At 49.6% G+C, this 19,214-nt stretch overlaps 1 protein-coding gene across 1 annotated transcript in view; it reads left to right on the forward strand.

The window, feature by feature from the left end:
- The first annotated feature begins 7,111 nt into the window (after window positions 1-7,111).
- AHCY (adenosylhomocysteinase) overlaps window positions 7,112-19,214 on the forward strand; it is a 54,126-nt gene continuing 42,023 nt past the window's right edge. Inside the window, exons 1-3 of the mRNA XM_048820110.2 lie at window positions 7,112-7,266; window positions 14,524-14,714; window positions 17,395-17,470. Of these exons, the coding sequence (XP_048676067.1) occupies window positions 7,239-7,266; window positions 14,524-14,714; window positions 17,395-17,470 (295 nt within the window). The 5' untranslated portion in view covers window positions 7,112-7,238. The remainder of the gene's footprint in view (window positions 7,267-14,523; window positions 14,715-17,394; window positions 17,471-19,214) is intronic.

Here is a 19,214-nt window from a genome sequence, read left to right on the forward strand (position 1 = left end):
ATGTCAGAGTGCAGGAAAGCACAAAATGACCGGGACGAGAGGTGGCGGGCTGAAGAGAGTAAGTGGCGGGCTGAAGAGAGTAAGTGGCGGGCTGAAGACAGGGCTGAAGCTCAAATGTGGCAGCAGCGTGATGAGAGGAGGCAGGATTCAATGCTGAGGCTGCTGCAGGACCAAACCAGTATGCTCCAGTGTATGGTTGAGCTGCAGCAAAGGCAGCTGGAGCACAGACTGTCACTGCAGCCCCTCTGTAACCAACCGCCCTCCTCCCCAAGTTCCATAGCCTCCACACCCAGATGCCCAAGAACGCGGTGGGGGGGCCTCCGGCCAACCAGCCACTCCACCACAGAGGATTGCCCAAAAAAAAGAAGGCTGTCATTCAATAAATTTTAAAATTGTAAACTTTTAAAGTGCTGTGCTTAAAGTGCTGTGTGGCATTTTCCTTCCCTCCTCCACCACCCCTCCTGGGCTACCTTGGTAGTCATCCCCCTATTTGTGTGATGAATGAATAAAGAATGCATGAATGTGAAGCAACAATGACTTTATTGCCTCTGCAAGCGGTGATTGAAGGGAGGAGGGGCGGGTGGTTATCTTACAGGGAAGTAGAGTGAACCAAGGGGCGGGGGGTTTCATCAAGGAGAAACAAACAGAACTTTCAAACCGTAGCCTGGCCAGTCATGAAACTGGTTTTCAAAGCTTCTCTGATGCGTACCGCGCCCTCCTGTGCTCTTCTAACCGCCCTGGTGTCTGGCTGCACGTAACCAGCAGCCAGGCGATTTGCCTCAACCTCCCACCCCGCCATAAACGTCTCCCCCTTACTCTCACAGATATTGTGGAGCACACAGCAAGCAGTAATAACAGTGGGAATATTGGTTTCGCTGAGGTCTAAGCGAGTCAGTAAACTGCGCCAGCGCGCCTTTAAACGTCCAAATGCACATTCTACCACCATTCTGCACTTGCTCAGCCTGTAGTTGAACAGCTCCTGACTACTGTCCAGGCTGCCTGTGTACGGCTTCATGAGCCATGGCATTAAGGGGTAGGCTGGGTCCCCAAGGATAACTACGGGCATTTCAACATCCCCAACAGTTATTTTCTGGTCTGGGAATAAAGTCCCTTCCTGCAGCTTTTGAAACAGACCAGAGTTCCTGAAGATGCGAGCATCATGCACCTTTCCCGGCCATTCCACGTTGATGTTGGTGAAACGTCCCTTGTGATCCACCAGAGCTTGCAGCACTATCGAAAAGTACCCCTTGCAGTTTATGTACTCGGCGGCTTGGTGCTCCGGTGCCAAGATAGGGATATGGGTTCCGTCTATAGCCCCACCACAGTTAGGGAATCCCATTGCAGCAAAGCCATCCACTATGACCTGCACATTTCCCAGGGTCACTACCCTTGATATCAGCAGATCTTTGATTGCGTGGGCTACTTGCATTACAGCAGCCCCCACAGTAGATTTGCCCACTCCAAATTGATTCCCAACTGACCGGTAGCGGTCTAGCGTTGCAAGCTTCCACAGGGCTATCGCCACTCGCTTCTCAACTGTGAGGGCTGCTCTCATCTTGGTATTCATGCGCCTCAGGGCAGGGGAAAGCAAGTCACAAAGTTCCATGAAAGTGACCTTACGCATGCGAAAGTTTCGCAGCCACAGGGAATCGTCCCAGACCTGCAACACTATGCGGTCCCACCAGTCTGTGCTTGTTTCCCGAGCCCAGAATCGGCGTTCCACAGCATGAACCTGCCCCATTAGCACCATGATGCATGCATTGGCAGGGCCCATGCTTTCAGAGAAATCTGTGTCCATGTCCTTATCACTCACGTGACCGCGCTGACGTCGCCTCCTCGCCCGGTATCGCTTTGCCAGGTTCTGGTGCTGCATATACTGCTGGATAATGCGTGTGGTGTTTAATGTGCTCCTAATTGCCAAAGTGAGCTGAGCGGCCTCCATGCTTGCCTTGGTATGGCGTCCGCACAGAAAAAAGGCGCGGAACGATTGTCTGCCGTTGCTCTGACGGAGGGAGGGGCGACTGACGACACGGCTTACAGGGTTGGCTTCAGGGAGCTAAAATCAACAAAGGGGGTGCCTGTACATCAAGGAGTATTTCAGGCAGGACTTCACGGAGGGTTCCAATAAGAAATGGTGCACCTAAGTTATCGTTCTTATTGGAACAAGGAGGTTAGCCTGGCCTCTGATTGATACATGGCTAGATTTACCTCGCTGCACCTTCTCTGTGAGTGACTGCAGTGTGACCTAGAGGAATGAGTCCCCTAGACGGGGAGGAGGCAAATGAGTACAAAACAAATCTGGTCTATTTCTTGTTTTGCTCCACTCCATCTATCTTTTACATCTTTGGCTGGCAGCAGACGGTGCAGAAGGACTGCATGCCATCCACATCTCATGGCTGCTCGGCAGAAGATGGTACAGTACGACTGCTAGCCATCCTCATCTCTTGCCTGCCTGGCAGAAGATGGTACAATACGACTGCTAGGAATCCTCATCTCTTGCCTGCCTGGCAGAAGATGGTACAGTACGACTGCTAGCAGTCTGTATCGCCTGCCCGCTCACCATAAGACGGTTCAATAGGACTGACTGCAGGACTAAAGAGAATGACCTGGTCAAGTCACTCCAAATTTAGTCCCTGCGCCCATGTCTGCCCAGGCGCTCCCAGCCGACGTGGCCAGGAGCACCTCGGACACGACGAGGACGACTACCAGTCGTATTGCACCGTCTGCTGCCAGAAGGCAATGGGTTGCTGCTACTGTGCAGCAAAGCCGTACCGCGTCTGCCAGCACCCAGGAGACATAGGGTGACGGTTACCTGAGCGGGCTCCATGCTTGCCGTGGTATGACGTCTGCACAGGTAACTCAGGAAAAAAGGCGCGAAATGATTGTCTGCCCTTGCTTTCACGGAGGGAGGGAGGGAACGGGGGCCTGACGATATGTACCCAGAACCACCCGCGACAATGTTTTAGCCCCATCAGGCATTGGGATCTCAACCCAGAATTCCAATGGGCAGCGGAGACTGCGGGAACTGTGGGATAGCTACCCACAGTGCAACGCTCCGGAAGTCGACTCTAGCCTCGGTACTGTGGAAGCGCTCCGCCGAGTTAATGCACTTAATGCACTTAGAGCATTTTCTGTGGGGACACACACACTCAAATATATAAAACCGATTTCTAAAAAACCGACTTCTATAAATTCGACCTTATTCCGTAGTGTAGACATACCCTCAGATAAAATATTAGTTGCAATCTATTCTCTTAGCTTTACCTCTGATGTTTGTGAAAAGCGCATTTCACAGAGCAAGGTAAGGGGAACAAAAGCAAAGCCAATGTAAACGTGCACAGTATTGCCTAACTGGCCTGGTTCATTACAGGGCATTTTGTCCCCTGTCGAGCTGCAGGCATTGGCTGTTAATGAATGTAGGAACCTAGGCTAGGAGGACCAATGATCTGATCTGGTCTGACTGTCCCCTGAACCTCCGCTGCAAACACACTCATTCATAACAGGTTAGCCAATTAAAATACATAACGACCAAGTCTAAAGTTCAAAACAGACCACTGACTTAATCTGCATGCCTTCAGATCAGCCATTAGCAATTGTTGAATCTGCACTTTCACCACTTGCCGGAATAGCATTCTTAGGGTCTCTGGCTTTTTAATTATTGACCACTTTGATCCATGGGTGATCCGTCACGGTGACCACTATGGTATAAATGTATGATAGATGAGCTAGTTAGACAGACTAATAAAATCAAGAGATGGGGAAGGTAGCTGTTGTTCTTTCTCCTCAGGGGCAGGAGTTGCTGAAAAAAGCAAATCAGATTTGCTTTGTTTGAACCACTTGACCCCATTGGATCTGTAGGAATTATATAATAATATTATGTATTACTTAGGCCTGGCATACACTTAAATATTATGCTGGTATAAGAGTAGCAGCCGTGTTAGTCTGTATTCGCAAAAAGAAAAGGAGGACTTGTGGCACCTTAGAGACTAACAAATTTATTTGAGCATAAGCTTTCGTGAGCTACAGCTCACTTCATCTGGTATAGTTATGTTTGTTAGGTGTGTTAGTTTTTTAACTGACATAGATATAGGGATAGAAGCCCTACTGTGGATATAGTTATACTAGCATAACTGTGCTTATTATATTAACATATCTTATGCCTGCTCGGGGAACCACTGTAAGGTATATCAGTATAAGCACAGTTTTACTGGTGTAACTGTGTCACACTAGGCAGGGTTTGCCAGTTAACTATACTGGTATAATTATACCAGCAAAACACCTCCTGGTGCAGACAAGACCTTATATAGTACTGATAGCATGCTAGGTACTTTATAGACATGCAAAGCCTCTGTTTTCAAGAGCTTACAATCTAATGTCCTGATCCTGCAAATATTTTTGCATTTGTTTAACTTTATGTAAGCTGGTGGGGCAAGTGGAGTGGAGCAAACCTCCTCGCTCAAAACCCGCTCCCCGCCAGGTGGGTGGACCGGGTGGGGACACGGGAGCGCCCATTTTCCTGGGGCCCTGGGTTGGCCCAGTGGCTAATCCGCTACTGGGAGGAGGGTGAGCGGGCGGCCAGTGGCGGCAGAGGAGATCTTCAAAAAAGTCAGGCCCACCACCGTGGGGAGCCAGGCCCAGCATGGGGCAGTGGGACCTGGAAGGGAGCCATGAGCACTAGAGAGCAGCATCTCCTCCAAGAGCTGGGTGCACACCTGGGGCTCCAGGGAGCCCATGGCCAGAGGGTCCATCCATCGCCCCCCGCAAGGCCAGCTGCAGGGCGTGGTAGGAAGCGGCCCCCCCAATCCCTCCTGTACTCCCAGCCCTACCCCATAATTGCCACCCCCATAATTGCCCACCCACCCTGAGTCGGGGGCCCACCCAAATATCCCATGCTGGCTACAGTGCTGCTTTACGTATGTGAGTATTCCTGTTGATTTCAGTGGGACTGCTCAGAATGTAAAAAACGTGAAGCATTGCAAAGGTCTTTGCAAGATTTTGCCTGTGTTCTGCAGGAGGTCAGACTAGATGATTATAATGGCCTCCGCTGCCTTAAAAATCTATGAATCTCTCTGAAGATCAGAGCTCAAAGACTCAATCGTATAGCCTCTGCTCATGGCAGTAGTTCAACTGACTTCATTGGGACCACTCTGGTAAAAGCTGCAGGATAAGTCCCTAAATGTCTTCAGAGCAAAAGCTATGTACGAGCAAGCTTTGATTTAGCTAGGTTGGGTAACAATAGCAGTGAAGACAGCACAGCAGGGGTTTCAGTAGCCCAAGCCTGGAACAGGCCCTAGGTATGTGTTTGGCTCCCTAGGCTGCTCTGAGTCCATGTTGTGCTGTTACCCGTGTTTACTGGATTGAAGCTAGCTCAGGTAGACTAACCTGTGCACAGCTTTTGCTGTGTAACCATACCCAAAATTAGACAATATAAACAGCTGAATGGTGGGGGAACAGATGCAATATAAACGCAAAACCTAAAAGTGACACAGTCTGGCATGCATCTTGTTGGCCCCACAATTTTGATTGAATGTTTTATTTGTGGTTTTTGTTTGTTTGTTTGTTTTTTTACTATTTTTAAATATTGAGTGGACATTGGAATGTAAATGAAGGCCCTCGGACTGTAAAGCCTTCACAGTGCGTAAAGTTCAGCATATGTGTAATAGTGCAGTTAAATGGGATGGCTCACAGTGCATAAAGTTTGTTACCTAAACTTTGCAGAACCGGGAACTAATCAAATGGCCTCTTCTGGACTGTTTGTTTTGTTTAAAATATTTTAACTTAAACTCTGTTTCATCTGGAGGAGGCATTTTGTACTTTAAGCCTTTAACCTTTGCCTACTCTATTATTAATAATATTTCTGTTTTTGTGTGTATGATGCATGGGCTTTTTCTCTTTGTTTTATGGTTATTTTGTGTTTCCTTTTACCCCTCTGTTTTTTAATTTATAATCATTCCTGGCCCTTAAAAGTAGGTGATCTTGTGGTTAAGGAGACAGGATCTTGTTGGGAAAAAAACAGCATGTGATCCTACAATGAAAGACCAAAGGTTGTCCAGGTTGTTTTCATAGTCTATCATTTCACAACTTTTGGGTGGTTGACTTTGCGGCCTTAATCATCTGTAATTGTTTTAAATATTATTATTTGTATTACATTGGCCCCTATCAGGATCCTGGCTCTATTTTGCTAGGTGCTGCACATAGAGGCAGACATGTTCCCTGCCCTGAAAAACTTACAGTCTAAGGGCCAGATTTGCAAAGGTATTTTGGTGCACAAAGATGCAGATAGGCACCTAGGGGTTTTCAAAAGCACCTATTCAGGATAGGTACCTTGAGTGTTAATCCACAAAGGATTTTAGGCACCTAAATCCTGTTTTTAGGCATCATTGTGAGACAAAAAGAAAAGGAGGACTTGTGGCACCTTAGAGACTAACCAATTTATTTGAGCATAAGCTTTCGTGAGCTACAGCTCACTTCATCAGATGCATAACTCCTGCTTGGTTGCTGCCTAACCCTGTAACTACCTACATTCATTCAGTGCCTAAGTTTTTGCAGGTTTTTTTGTTTTTGTTTTTTTTAAATTTCAATAGGAGTTAGGCACCTAACCTAACTCCCTGGCCCCTCTTTGCATCCCTAGATGTCTAGCTAGAACTAAAAATCTGGCTGTAGGGCCCTGCTCGCAGGTGCTTAATTTATTCCTATCTCCCATAGGGCCCGGCTCCAGCAAGGGGAGCCAAATTTGGCAACAATGCTCAACTTATGGGGGAAAATTGTGTGTGTGTGGGGGGGGGAGCAGAGGGGCGATGTCCTGAATATCAAGTGGGTTGCTTTAATATAAACAGTCGTGAGAAGTAAGGGGGCCACCAGAGGCAAGGGAGGCGGCCCCTACACGTAGTAAGGGCCCCCGATAATTGGAGCACGGCCCGTACAGCTGGGCGGAGACCCAGTGATTTCACAGTCCGGCCACACGGCGCTCAGTTGCGGGGTCAGGGACTTTCAGCCCCCCGCTACACGAGACACCTGGCGCCTGTACGTCTTCCCCTCCGTTACACAACCTGAGCGGGCAGGGTGCGGGGCGGGTACCCCCTTCCCTACATGGGCATCGGCAGCCTCATGCATATGCAGCAGGAGGCGAGTCTATTTAAAGCCAGTGTTGGCGGCGCCGGCGCTACCGCCTCCTCCTGTCCTGCTCCTTCCCCCAGGCCTTGACCTGCACTCGCTGTCTGCAAAGCCGGAGCCCCAGCATGTCCGACAAGCTTCCTTACAAAGTCGGTAAGTGGGGGTTTCCGTGAGCCTGTGCTAGGCCCGATCCGCGCCCCGCGGGGCCGTGAAAACCGGTGCCGCTGTGGGCAGAGCCCCGCGCTGCATAGGGGCGGTTCAGTGGCAAGGGACAGGACAGAGCAATTTCTCCCGTGTCAGTTCCTTGCACCCGGGGGAAACGTGGCGCTCACTCTGCAAAGGGCGCCGCGCTTTGCACCGACCTCCCTTGCAGCTTGGAGAAGCCCCTCGCTCTGCACCCACCCCGCTTCGCCCCTTGCAGATAGGGGAGGCCCCTCCCTTTGCACCCTCCCCTTGCATCCTCCCCTTCCCTGGCTCCCGCTTTGCATCCCGCATTGGCCCCTTGCAGATAGGGGAGGCCCCTCGCTTTGTAACCCCCCCCCCCATTAGCCCCCTGCAGCGGAGGCCCCTCGCTTTGCACCCTTCCCTCCACTGGCTCCCGCTTTGCAACCCCCCATTGGCCCCCTGCAGCAAGGGGAGGCCCCTCGCTTTGCACACACACGCCACCGGACCCCCTGTAGCTGTGGGGTGGGGCCGTTTCGCGTACATCACAGCGCTCCCCAGCCAGCCCCCGGCCCGCCTGCTGTCTCGGAGCGCGCGCTGCCTGGGCTGGCAGTGGCTGGACTTCAGAGCGATCCGCGTGGAGCTGCTGAGCAGGCTCCACGTGCCTCCTGTCGGGCCGGGCGGCTCGTGGGATTTGCAGTTCTACCCCGCGCTGCCTGGTGTCCGGCTGGCCCCGAAAAGACTACACTTCCCAGCGTGCCCCTGGCCGCGCGCGCGGGACACACAGGCGACTGACTTGCTCTGCCCGTTGGCGGGTTTCTTTTTGCGTGAGTGTCTTGCTCGCTTCTTGGAGAGGCTGGGACAGGACAGCTAGGGAGGGTAAAAAAAAATTCGGGGATAGGAGATTGGCCCATAACTTGCTGAGTTGCATGCATAGGTGCTGGAACGAGGGGTGCCTGCACCCCCTGCCTGAAAGTGGTTTCCGTCATATACAGGGTTTACACGTCGGTTCAGTGGCTCTCAGCGCCCCACTGCACAAATTGTTCCGGCGCTGCGGATTGCATGAAATCAGCAGGAGAGGAAGGGGGTTGTGTGGTAGCTCAGAAGGAACTGAAGAATGGCAGCAGCTGTGCTCCCACCATGTACAGTTAGAGCTATGCCTGACCTCCCAGCCTTGGATCCAAACGTTAGGTAAATGATATGGCTTTGGGATTCCTCTGTGAAGAATGAGATTCTCTACAAGTCCCAAGTGCCTTTCATCCTGAAGGAGGCCAGATGGCTTTATAAACCCAGCATACTGTTGTATCGGCTTTGCACAGCAGTCACTCTGGGGTGGAAGACAGCAGCAGTTTAGGATGGGACCTGAAGTAAAGCATCCACAGTTGAAAGTGAAGGGGCAGTTTTAACAAGACAGAACGTAATGTTCTGAACTGGAATTAAAGGTTTTTTTTGTTTGTTTTGTTTTTAAATTGTTGCTACACCACAGGAGAAACGTGTGCTAACTTTTGCATCTTTTAGAAATGGGCAAAGGGGTAGAAATGATATAAATACTAGGAAGAGTGAGAAAATAATTAAGTACCTTGAGGTAAATTATTTGGCACTGGTGCGACCGCTGCTGAAATACTGTGACCAATTCGGGTGTCCACAATTCAAGAAGGATGTTGATAAATCAGAGGAATCGGAGAAGAGCCACAAGAGTGTTTAAAGGACTCGAACACATACCTTACTATGATAGACTCAAGGAGCTCAATCTATTTGGGAGAGATTACAAATGCTCTAGAGCAGGGGTGGGCAAACTATGGCCCTCCTGCAGTCTTAATCCGGCCCTCAAGCGCCTGTTGGGGAGTGTGGTCTGGGGCTTGCCCCGCTCCAGCCGGGAAGCAGCGTTGGGGGTCGCTCCACGTGGCTCCCGGAAGCAACAGCATGGCCCCTCTCCGGCTCCTATGTGTAGGGACAGTCAAGTGGCTCTGCTCTGCACACTGCCCCCACCCCAAGCACTGCCCCTTGCAATTCCTATTGGCCAGGAACCAAGGCCAGTGGGAGCTGCAGTGGTGGTGCCTGCGGATGGGGCAGCACGCAGCAGAGCCGCCTGGCCATGCATCCGTGTAGGAGCCAGAGGAGGGACGTGCTGCTGCTTCTGGGAGCCGCTTGAGGTAAACGCCATCCAGAGACTGCATCCCTGAGTCTCCCCTTGTACCCCAACCCCTTGCCCCAGCCCTGATCCTTCTCCCGCCCTCCGAACCCCTCGGTCCCAGCCCGGAGTACCCTGCTGCACCTCCAACCTCTCATCCCCAGCCCCACCCCAGAGCCTGCACTCCCAGCCAAAGCCCTCACCCCAACCCTCTTACCCCAGCCTGGAGCCCGCTCCTGCACCCTGAACACCTCACTTCTGGCCCCACCACAGAGCCCTCACCCCCAGCCAGAGCCCTCACCCCCTCCCACACCCAAACCCCAATTTCGGGAGCATTCATGGCCCGCCATACAGTTTCTATACTCCGATGTGGCCCTCAGGCCAAAAAGTTTGCCCACCCGTGCTCTAGAGGATACAATTAAAACCCAAAATGATCTGGACAAACTGGAGAAATGGTCTGAAGTAAATAGGATGAAATTCACAAGGACTCCTCCTTGTTTTTGCTGATACAGACTAACACGGCTACCACTCTGAAACCTGTCAAAACACAAGAAGTAATTCTTCTACCCTAATCCAGGCTGATAGGGCCTCAACTGGAATATTGTGTCCAGTTCTGTGGACAACTTGGAGAAAGTCCAGAGAAGAGCAACAAAAATGATTAAAGGTCTAGAAAACATGACCTGTGAGGGAAGATCGAAAAATTTGGGTTTGTTTTGTCTGGAAAAGAGAAGACAGAGAGGGGACATAACTGTTTTCAGGTACATAAAAGATAGTTACAACGAAGAGGGAGAAAAATTGTTTTCCTTAACCTCTGAGGACAGGACAAGAAGCAATCGGCTTAAATTGCAGCAAGGGAGGTTTACGTTGGAAGTTAGGAAAAACTTTGTAACTGTCAGGGTGGTTAAGCACTGCAATAAAGTGCCCCAGAGAGGTTGTGGAATCTCCATCATTGGAGATTTTTAAGAGCAGGTTAGACAAACACCTGTCACGGATGATCTAGATCAGTGGTCACCAACCAGTTGATAGTGATCGACTGGTCGATCCTAGAGGATCTCCCAGTTGATCGCAATCTCCGGTGGTGCTGTGTGGCTGACGCTAATGCAGAATCCCTGCCTATCCCAGCCCCATGCCACTCTCAGAAGCAGCCAGCGTGGCCCCAAGGGCAGGAGGGCAGGGATTTCCCTCTGTGCGCTGCTCCTGCCTGCAAGCATCGCCCCCGCAACTCCCATTGGTGGGGCTGGTGCTTGCAGGAGCCACATGCCCCCTTCTGCACCCTGAATCCGCACCCGAAGCCCCAGCCCTGACCCACCTCCCAGAGCCAGCACCCTGTACCCCCTCCTGCACCCAAACTCCCTTCCAGAGCCTGCACTCTGCACTCCAACACTGCCCCAGCCCGGAGCCCCCTCCTGCACCCAAACTCCCTCCTACAGCTTGCACCCCTCACCCCCTCCTGCATCCTAACCCTCTTCCCCATGCTCAGCCCAGAGCCCCCTCCCATACTGCGAACCCCTCAGCCCTAGCCCAGAGCCTGCACCCCCTCCTGAACCCCAACGCCCTACTTCAGCCTGGCGAAAGTGAGTGAGGGTGGGGGAGAGCGAGTAATGGAGAGATGGGGGGATGGAGTGAGTGGGGTGGGACTTCGGGGAAGCGGCGGGGCCTTGGGGAAGGGGCAGGTTAGATCCTGGGTTGCCCTTAGATTCAAAAAGTGATCTTGGGCATAAAAAGGTGGGAGACCACTGATCTAGATAATACTTAGTCCTCTCTTAAGTGCAGGGGACTGGACTAGATGACCTTGCGAGATCCCTTCTAGTCCGAGGATTCTATTTAGCTTAACAAATAGAAGATTAATGAGTGACTTGATTACAGTCTGTAAGTAGCTACACGGGGAGCAAATATTTAATAATGGGCTCTTCATCGTAGACAAGAAAGGTATAACACAGTAGTTTTAAAATTTTTCATTTGCAGACCCCTAAAAAATTTCGAATGGAGGTGCGGACCCTTTTGTAAATCTTATAAATAGTCCTCAGGGTCCACGGAGCACAGGTTGAAAACCACAGTTCTGTGGTAATGACAACCTTTTGTGGACCCTCAGGGGTCAATGGACCACAGGTTGAAAGCCACTGGTATAACACAATCCAATGGGTGGAATTTCAAGCTAGTTAAATTGAGACTGGAAATAAGGTGTAAATTTTTAACAGTAAGAGTAATTAACCATTGGAATAATTTACCAAGGGATGTGGCAAATTTTCCATCACTGGCAATTTTAAAATCAGGTTTGGCTGTTTTTCTCAAAGATAGTCTCTAGGAATGATGTGGGTAAATTCTCTGGCCTGTGTGATATAGGATGTCAGATGATCACAATGGTTGCTTCTAGCTTTGGGATCTACGACTACAAAAAGAACAAACCAGCCCTTCCAACCTGCTGTGGTGGTTTAGTGGAAGCCAACCGAAGTGCTGTTTCTGTCAGCAGTTTTGCATCTCAGCCCGATTGAAATCCACTGTTACTTGTGTTATCATAGCACCTGCAAGCCCTAATCATGGATAAGGACCCCATTGTGCTAGACCCTGTACAAACAGAACCAAAAGATGGTGACTGACCGCCAAGCTGCCAATCTCTCATTATCTGCCACGCTTGTTCAGAAATCTCTCTTGAGCTCTTACTGTCTGGTCAGAGTCCCCATGAAACAGGACCTCAACTGGCATTAATCGCCTGGGCTCAGTTCCCCTGGCGTTTCCCCGCTCCCAAGCAGTCAGTAATGGCCACGGTCAGAGGTCCACAACATACAATATAGGCTTTAGCACAAACAGAAGTTATGGACTTAATTCAGGAATTATTGGGTAAAATTCTCTCTGGCCTGTGTTAATACAAGAACTCAGAGTAGTTAGCATTTCTCAGATGTGGCCATGACAACTTCCTGGGCTGAGATTGGGGAATGGGAGGAGAACATTGACCTCTCCCCCTCCCTTCCTGTTGCTCCTCGGTGTGCCGCCCTGTACCGCCTCTGGAGAAAGGTGGGGCACAGTGCTGCAGGAGCAAGGTGAGTTCGTGACCCACCTTGGGTGAAGTGGGCAGTGCGGCTCGGGCTTCAGCCCTGGGGTAGTTGGGCGGCAGGTTCCAGCGACGGGAATTCAGGAGCCTGGTTGAGGGGGTTTGGGTGCAGACTCCTGGCTCCAGCTGTGTGGCAGCAGGCGCTGGCCCCCAGCTCCAGTACCGGGCTCCAGCAGCACAGCGGCAGGAGCTGGCCTCTGGTGCTGACCCCTGGCCTCAGCGGCCCGGCTCCGGCCCTGGGCTCTGAGCATGCTGGCCCCACCTCCATCCCCCCATCACCCTTGGCCCCTGCAGCCTTCCCCTTCAAACCCTCCCCCCATCCAGGGCTTAATTTGTCTTGGAGCTTGCTAAGAAAAGTGATATTAACGAACGTGAAAGTATCACTTTTCACAGTACACTTAGCTAGCTGGGAGGCTGTGATAAGTGATATTAACAAACATACAAGTACTGTATCATGTATCGCAGCCTCTCCGCTCCCTACTAAGTGTGCTGTGAAAAGTGACATTAACAAACATACAAATATAAGTTTTCACAGCATTATTTTTATTATTGAATCTGCACACACAAAAAACCCACCCTACATAAATAAATTACAGTTATTTGGATGTGTATATGTGCATATTTATTTGTTTTTCCTAAAGTTAAGTATTTTAGGAAAAAGTGACAGTGCGGCCACCAGCAAGAGTTGATCGCAATTCAGCAAGAGCTGAATTCTGAGGCCATCAAAAAACCTGTTGAGAGAACCTCTGGATTAGTGATCACAACGGTACCTTCTGGCCTTAATCTAGGGATCTGTGTATATTTTACTAACTGAAGGAGGAAGAGAAGTGACAAGTTGCTGAGGACACAAAATTCTTTAAGTTAATCAAGATTTGAGACTAAGGGCTTGTCTACATTACCCGCTAGATCTACGGGCAGCGATCGATCCAGCAGGGGTCCATTTATCGTGTCTAGTCTAGAAACGATAAATCGACCGCCGAGCGCTCTCCCGTCATCTCCGGTACTCCACCAGAGCGAGAGGCGGAGTCGACGGGGGAGTGTCAGCAGTTGACTCACCGCAGTAAGTAGATCTAAGTACGTTGACTTCAGCTACGTTATTTTCACGTAGCTGAAGTTGTGTAACTTAGATCGATCCCCCCTCCACCGTGGTGTAGACCAGACCTAAAGAGTGTTGTGAAGGGTTCCTTAAGAGCCTGACTAAGCCAGGTAACTGGATAACAAGGCGGCAGGCGACGCTCGGCATAGGCCAACAGTGCAAGGTACTTAGGAATAACCTGTTGACGTGATTTGTTATGGAGAGAATTGCCTCCATAGGCAAGATTGGCACCAGAGCTCTGATTTTTTGAGCCCTGTTCTCTACCCCATGGATTTAGGGTAGAACAACTTCTGACAACTTCTATGAGTTCTCTCTCTAGTGTAAAATTTATTTGCACAGTTGAGTAAATTACTAATTTTTTTTAGTTGTAGGACTTGGAAAATGACCCTTTTGAATCACAGGGTCTAGTAATCCTACCTAGGCTTGATCTTGTTATTTTTTTTCTTGGGTGGGGAAGTTGGTCATAACAGCCGCAAGGGATGCGGAACTGGGCCCTTTTCAACTCATTAGGCGTCTTGCATGAGGTATTCTTACACACACACATCTGTATACTCTGAAAATAAATCCGCGCACTCAGTTTTAGACCCTTGGGCAAAAATTTGTGAATGCAAATGCTTACAGAAAAGCTTGTAAGTGAAAAGTGTTGGTAATACTGAAAATTGTGTCACTTCTAATTTACATACATAGAGAAGGGCCTTAAATGCTTGGCTTTAGGTACATTTGAAAGCGCGGGTTCTAAAACTTTGCTGAAGAGGCTTCCTTGCCTAAAGACCTACACAACGCTATGCAAAGACTTTAGGAGCTGAAGGGGGGGCTGGGCCTCCTCTCTCTCAGCTGCTTCTTCATGTCCCGCTTGGATGTCTCTTCATGGATCCATAGCAGTTGCAGCCAATGCCAACCTGCGCGTGAGTGGATACTGTGGTTTTATGCATTTGAGCCCCAATCCAACCACATGTCATCCCTCTGTTGCAGCTGACATCAGCCTAGCAGAATGGGGTCGCAAGGCCATCGAGATCGCGGAGAATGAGATGCCAGGGCTGATGAAGATGCGGGAGATGTACGCAGCATCGAAGCCACTGAAGGGAGCGCGTATTGCAGGCTGCCTTCACATGACTGTGCAGACCGCAGTTCTGATAGATACTCTGGTGGCTCTGGGTGCTGAGGTAAAGTATTATCTCGGGTTTCCTCTTCACGGTGGCATGAATATTGGTTTTGTTTTATGTCACTACACCAGGAAATCTTAGCAAACAGCTGCAGTCCCTTCTGAAGAGACTACTGAAGAGACTGTTTGCAAACAGATGAGGTGCATCTTCTGTTTCCCTTCAGAAGTATTGCCTTTCTCCTCTAGAATCCTAATTCCAGTGCCCATTTCAGCCAGGAAGGGGTGCTCGTGATCTCCGTAACCTGTTCTAGCATGAGAGCCATCATGTCCTCACCATGGCTAAAGGCCGCTGTCAGATCAGGGTTCTGAGCCATGACATCCAGCACTATTATCAGGCTGCTGGTAACACCGAACCTCAAGTGGCTGCCTCCAAAGCAGATGAATCTGCATTAAAAACTAATCCATGTAACCTGAAGATCAGCAAACAAGTTTCTGAATCCATCTGAGTGCAGCATCTGGCTTTCAAACTGGGCATGACAGTGTTAGGGAGGAAAGGAGAGTCCAGTGAATACAGTGCTAGGCTGGGATTCTGGAAGCCTAGGTTGAATTCTGTGTTTGACCTTGAGCAGGTCACTTGGTTCCTGTATGCCTCAGTTTCCCATCTGTACAATGGAGATAAGAGCACTTCCCCTTCCATCAATGCGGTGCTGAAGATACATTCTTGATTCTGAGCAGCTGATGCCATGGTAACAGGGACCATACAAGAACCTCCAACAGAGAAGTGTGTTGTGATTTTTTTTTTTTTTTCAGGTCGCAAAGGGTGCATAATTGGAAAGTGACCTGTAGACTGTTTGTAAGAGTTTTCCTCCAAGTGTTAACATACCCGTTGGAGACACCTGGAATATCATTCTTGGGTTGTGGGTCCCTCATTATCAGGAACGTGGTGACAAATTGGAATGAGTTCAGAGAAAAGCATTGAGGAGGAGGCTGGGTGAACTGACTCTGATGAAAGAAAACGAGTCAGATTTTCCAAGATGCTTCCAATTATGCACATAAAAGTGGTGCATACATACCACCTACACATGTGCATCTGAGTGCTTGTTTTCAAGGGCAGATAGCTGCTGTGTAGGCACAAATACGGAGACACTTAAGGGTTGATACTACAGCCTATACTTGCGTGGGTCATTCCAGTGACTTTAATGGGACTACCTGTATAAGAATTGAAGGATTGCCTCCCTTAGTGAGCTAATTAGTTTGAGTAAGCATGCAGAAACTCACCACTGTGCTCCTTAGAGAGGGCAGTAAGAATAAAAGCAAACAGTCTGTTCAGCAATGACTTGTGTGTCTCCATTATGCATAGGAGATTCTAGAATAGGTTGGTGCATGAACATAAGCACACAAACACTCTGTTCAGTGCAGCCCAGCTACGTTATGGTACTCTTCTAGGTGCCTGAACCTAGTTATAATGAGATTTGTTTGTGGAAAGCAATTAGGCCAGCAGGAGAAGCAGAGAAGAGCTGGGTGAGCAAAATCTTAAACTCTGCAACTGCACGTGGCATTTCAGCTGTATTTCTGGCTTTTCCAAGTTTCTGCATGTGCCTTGTTTTGTGCTCAACACAACAGGCGCTCCTTGAAAATCTATTCCAGATGTATCCACTTCATACTTTACCTAAACTTTTAATACCCTGCCATATTCTGCATTCTGTGAACATCTATAACTAGGTCCCTACCAAACTCACGGTCCATTTTTGGAAATTTCATGGTTATAGAATTTTTTAAAAATGTTGAATTTCATGGTTTCAGGTATTTAAATCTTAAATTTCACGGTGTTGTAACAAAGCGTGAATATGTATTTAAAAACAGCAAAATATAAACATGTAAAGCCCTTACATCAGCATTTCTCAAACTGGGAGTCCCGCCCAAAGAGGGTGTCACGGTATTGTCACCTTTCCTTCTGCGCTGCCTTCAGAGCTGGGTGGCTGGAGAGCAGCTGTCCGGACGCCCAGCTCTCTGAAGGCAGTGCCAGCACCAGCCGCAACACAGAAGTAAGGGTGGCAATACACCATACCAGGCCACCCTTACTTCTGCATTGCTGTTGATGGTGGCACTGCCTTCAGAGAGCTGGGCGTCTAGCCAGCAGCTGCCACTCCCCGGCCGCCCAGCTCTGAAGGCAGTGCAGAAGTAAGGGTGGCAATACCATGACCCCCCTCATAATAGCCTTGCAGTCCCTTTTGGGTCAGGACCCCCAGTTTGAGAAACAGTGTACTTCTGTATGCTTTTACCCTAGAGCATAGTATAGGGTAAAAGTAAACAAAAGTTCAGATTTCACGGGGGAGGCCAGATTTCACTGTCCATGACGCATTTTTCACCTCTGTGAATTTGGTAGGGCCCTATCTAAACTTAGTATCTGCAGTGGAATGTGTGTCCAGCGGAATCTCTCACATGTTGGGAGGTTTGATCATGTGATGCACTGTGGGTTTTGATCACTGAGAAAAGGAACCTACATTAAAACAGCCTGGCTCTCCTACCCTGAGTGATTTTTCTAGTGGTCCTAGTTCAGTGCCTAGTCTCTCCAGTAACCTCTGCAGATGTTGTGAATGAGGCAGGAATTTGGGCTGACTTCCTCTCCTCCCTGCTCCTCTTCATTTAGCTGCTAAAACTAGAACAAAGACCACTTTTATTTTGCCTGTTGTTTAGGGAGTTTGCTCAACAAGTAAAACTACTCTTGGGTTATGTTCCAGGTACAATGGTCAAGCTGCAACATTTTCTCCACTCAGGACCATGCTGCTGCTGCTGTTGCTAAAGCCGGTGTTCCTGGTAAGTCCTCTGTGGTCTCATTTGACTCTGACTAAGGGCTTGGCTACACTTGCAAGCTTCAGCGCAATAAAGGAGCCCTGGGCACACTAGCTCACTGCCCATCCACACTGGCAAGGCACGTAGAGCGCTCTGACTCTGCAGCTACAGGGCTGCTGGTACTGCACCTCGGCGAGTGGAATAACGTTTCCTGTGCCCTTGCTGGAGCGCCAGTGCGAACGAGGTGTTGCTTTACTGCGCTCTGATCAGCCTCCGGAAACACCCCGTAATCCCCTTAAGTCAAGTGGCCACTCTTCTCATTGTTTGGAATCGGCTGCAGGAATGCGGAAATGCCCCTTGAAAGCTCCATTTCTGACAGCCGGCTGCTTATCTGTCCGAGACAAAGCAAGCCATTAGTGTGGAATGCTGTGTGTGTGTGAGAGAGAGAGAGGTGAGGGGGCAGGGGGGAGGGTCTGCTGCTGTCTGAACTTACAAGACAGCACGCTGACATGCTCTCAGCCCCCCAAAAACACCCTCTCTCTCCCACGACATATACACAACACACTCCCTGTCACACTCCCCCCTCCCTCCCCTCCCCCCCCCCGGATTTGAAAAGCACGTTGCAGCCACTTGCATGCTGGGATAGCTGCCCATAATGCACCGCTCCCAATGCCGCTGCAAGGGCCGCAAATGTGGCCATGCCAGTGTGCTTGAAGCTGTCAGTGTGGACAGACTGCAGCGCTTTCCCTACTGTGCTCTACGAAGGTTGGTTTAACTCAAAAAGAAAAGGACGACTTGTGGCACCTTAGAGACTAACCAATTTATTTGAGCATGAGCTTTCGTGAGCTACAGCTCACTTCGTTGGTTTAACTCAAAGCACTCTACATCTGCAAGTGTAGCCGTGCCCTAAGTGGTTTAGGCTGCCTGTTTTAGCTAATCAAAGTATGTGCAACTCAAGCTCTGAGAATAAACTCCCGGATAGAAATTACCTTCTGAAGTAGTGTCTGTTACACCACAGGGAGTTTAATCCAAGCTGGGCTGTGTCCAAGAGCAATCCAGCTACCTTGAGAATGACTGATGCTGCAATAGAAGCTAAAGGAGCTAGGTTAGCAGCTTTCTTAGTTCTGTTCACTGAGGTTGTCTATACCACAGCTGAGAGCAAGCTTGGGCAGACCACCTCCGGTAGCTCAGCTGAAACTGGTGCACTAAAAATAGTCGCATGGACGTTGTGGCTCAGAACAGCAGGTTGGGCTCTGAAGCCCACCCAGAGCTGCAACATCCACACCGCTAGTGCGAGCTGAAGCGGAGCTCGGGTGAGCCTGTCTCTCCGGGCTGGAGGCTCATTCCCATCTGCAGTGTAGACAAACCCTAAGGTGATTAAACTGGCAGAGATGATAAAAATGACAGCTGCATATGGTGTTTATGGAGTGGGGTGCCTGGGGCTTTTCAGCAGACTCAGGGCTAACTGGCTAAAGAGAACATGCTGGCCCCAAAATAATCAATGAAGTGGCCTTTCTGGTTGGCTACAGTGGAAGCATTTGAGATGTGTTGAGGCCAAAGCTATGCCTGCTGTGTAGACTACCATCCCTGAAACTCTTTAGCAGCTAAACTCTGCTCTTTTGCTGCTGCTGTAGGTTGGAAGGTGATAGAAGCTGAAAGCCATGGTACCAATGTAAACACGGGTTTCAGAGTAACAGCCGTGTTAGTCTGTATTCGCAAAAAGAAAAGGAGGACTTGTGGCACCTTAGAGACTAACCAATTTATTTGA

This window comes from Caretta caretta, chromosome 13 (assembly GCF_965140235.1).
Source record: "Caretta caretta isolate rCarCar2 chromosome 13, rCarCar1.hap1, whole genome shotgun sequence".
NCBI lineage: Eukaryota > Metazoa > Chordata > Testudines > Cheloniidae > Caretta > Caretta caretta.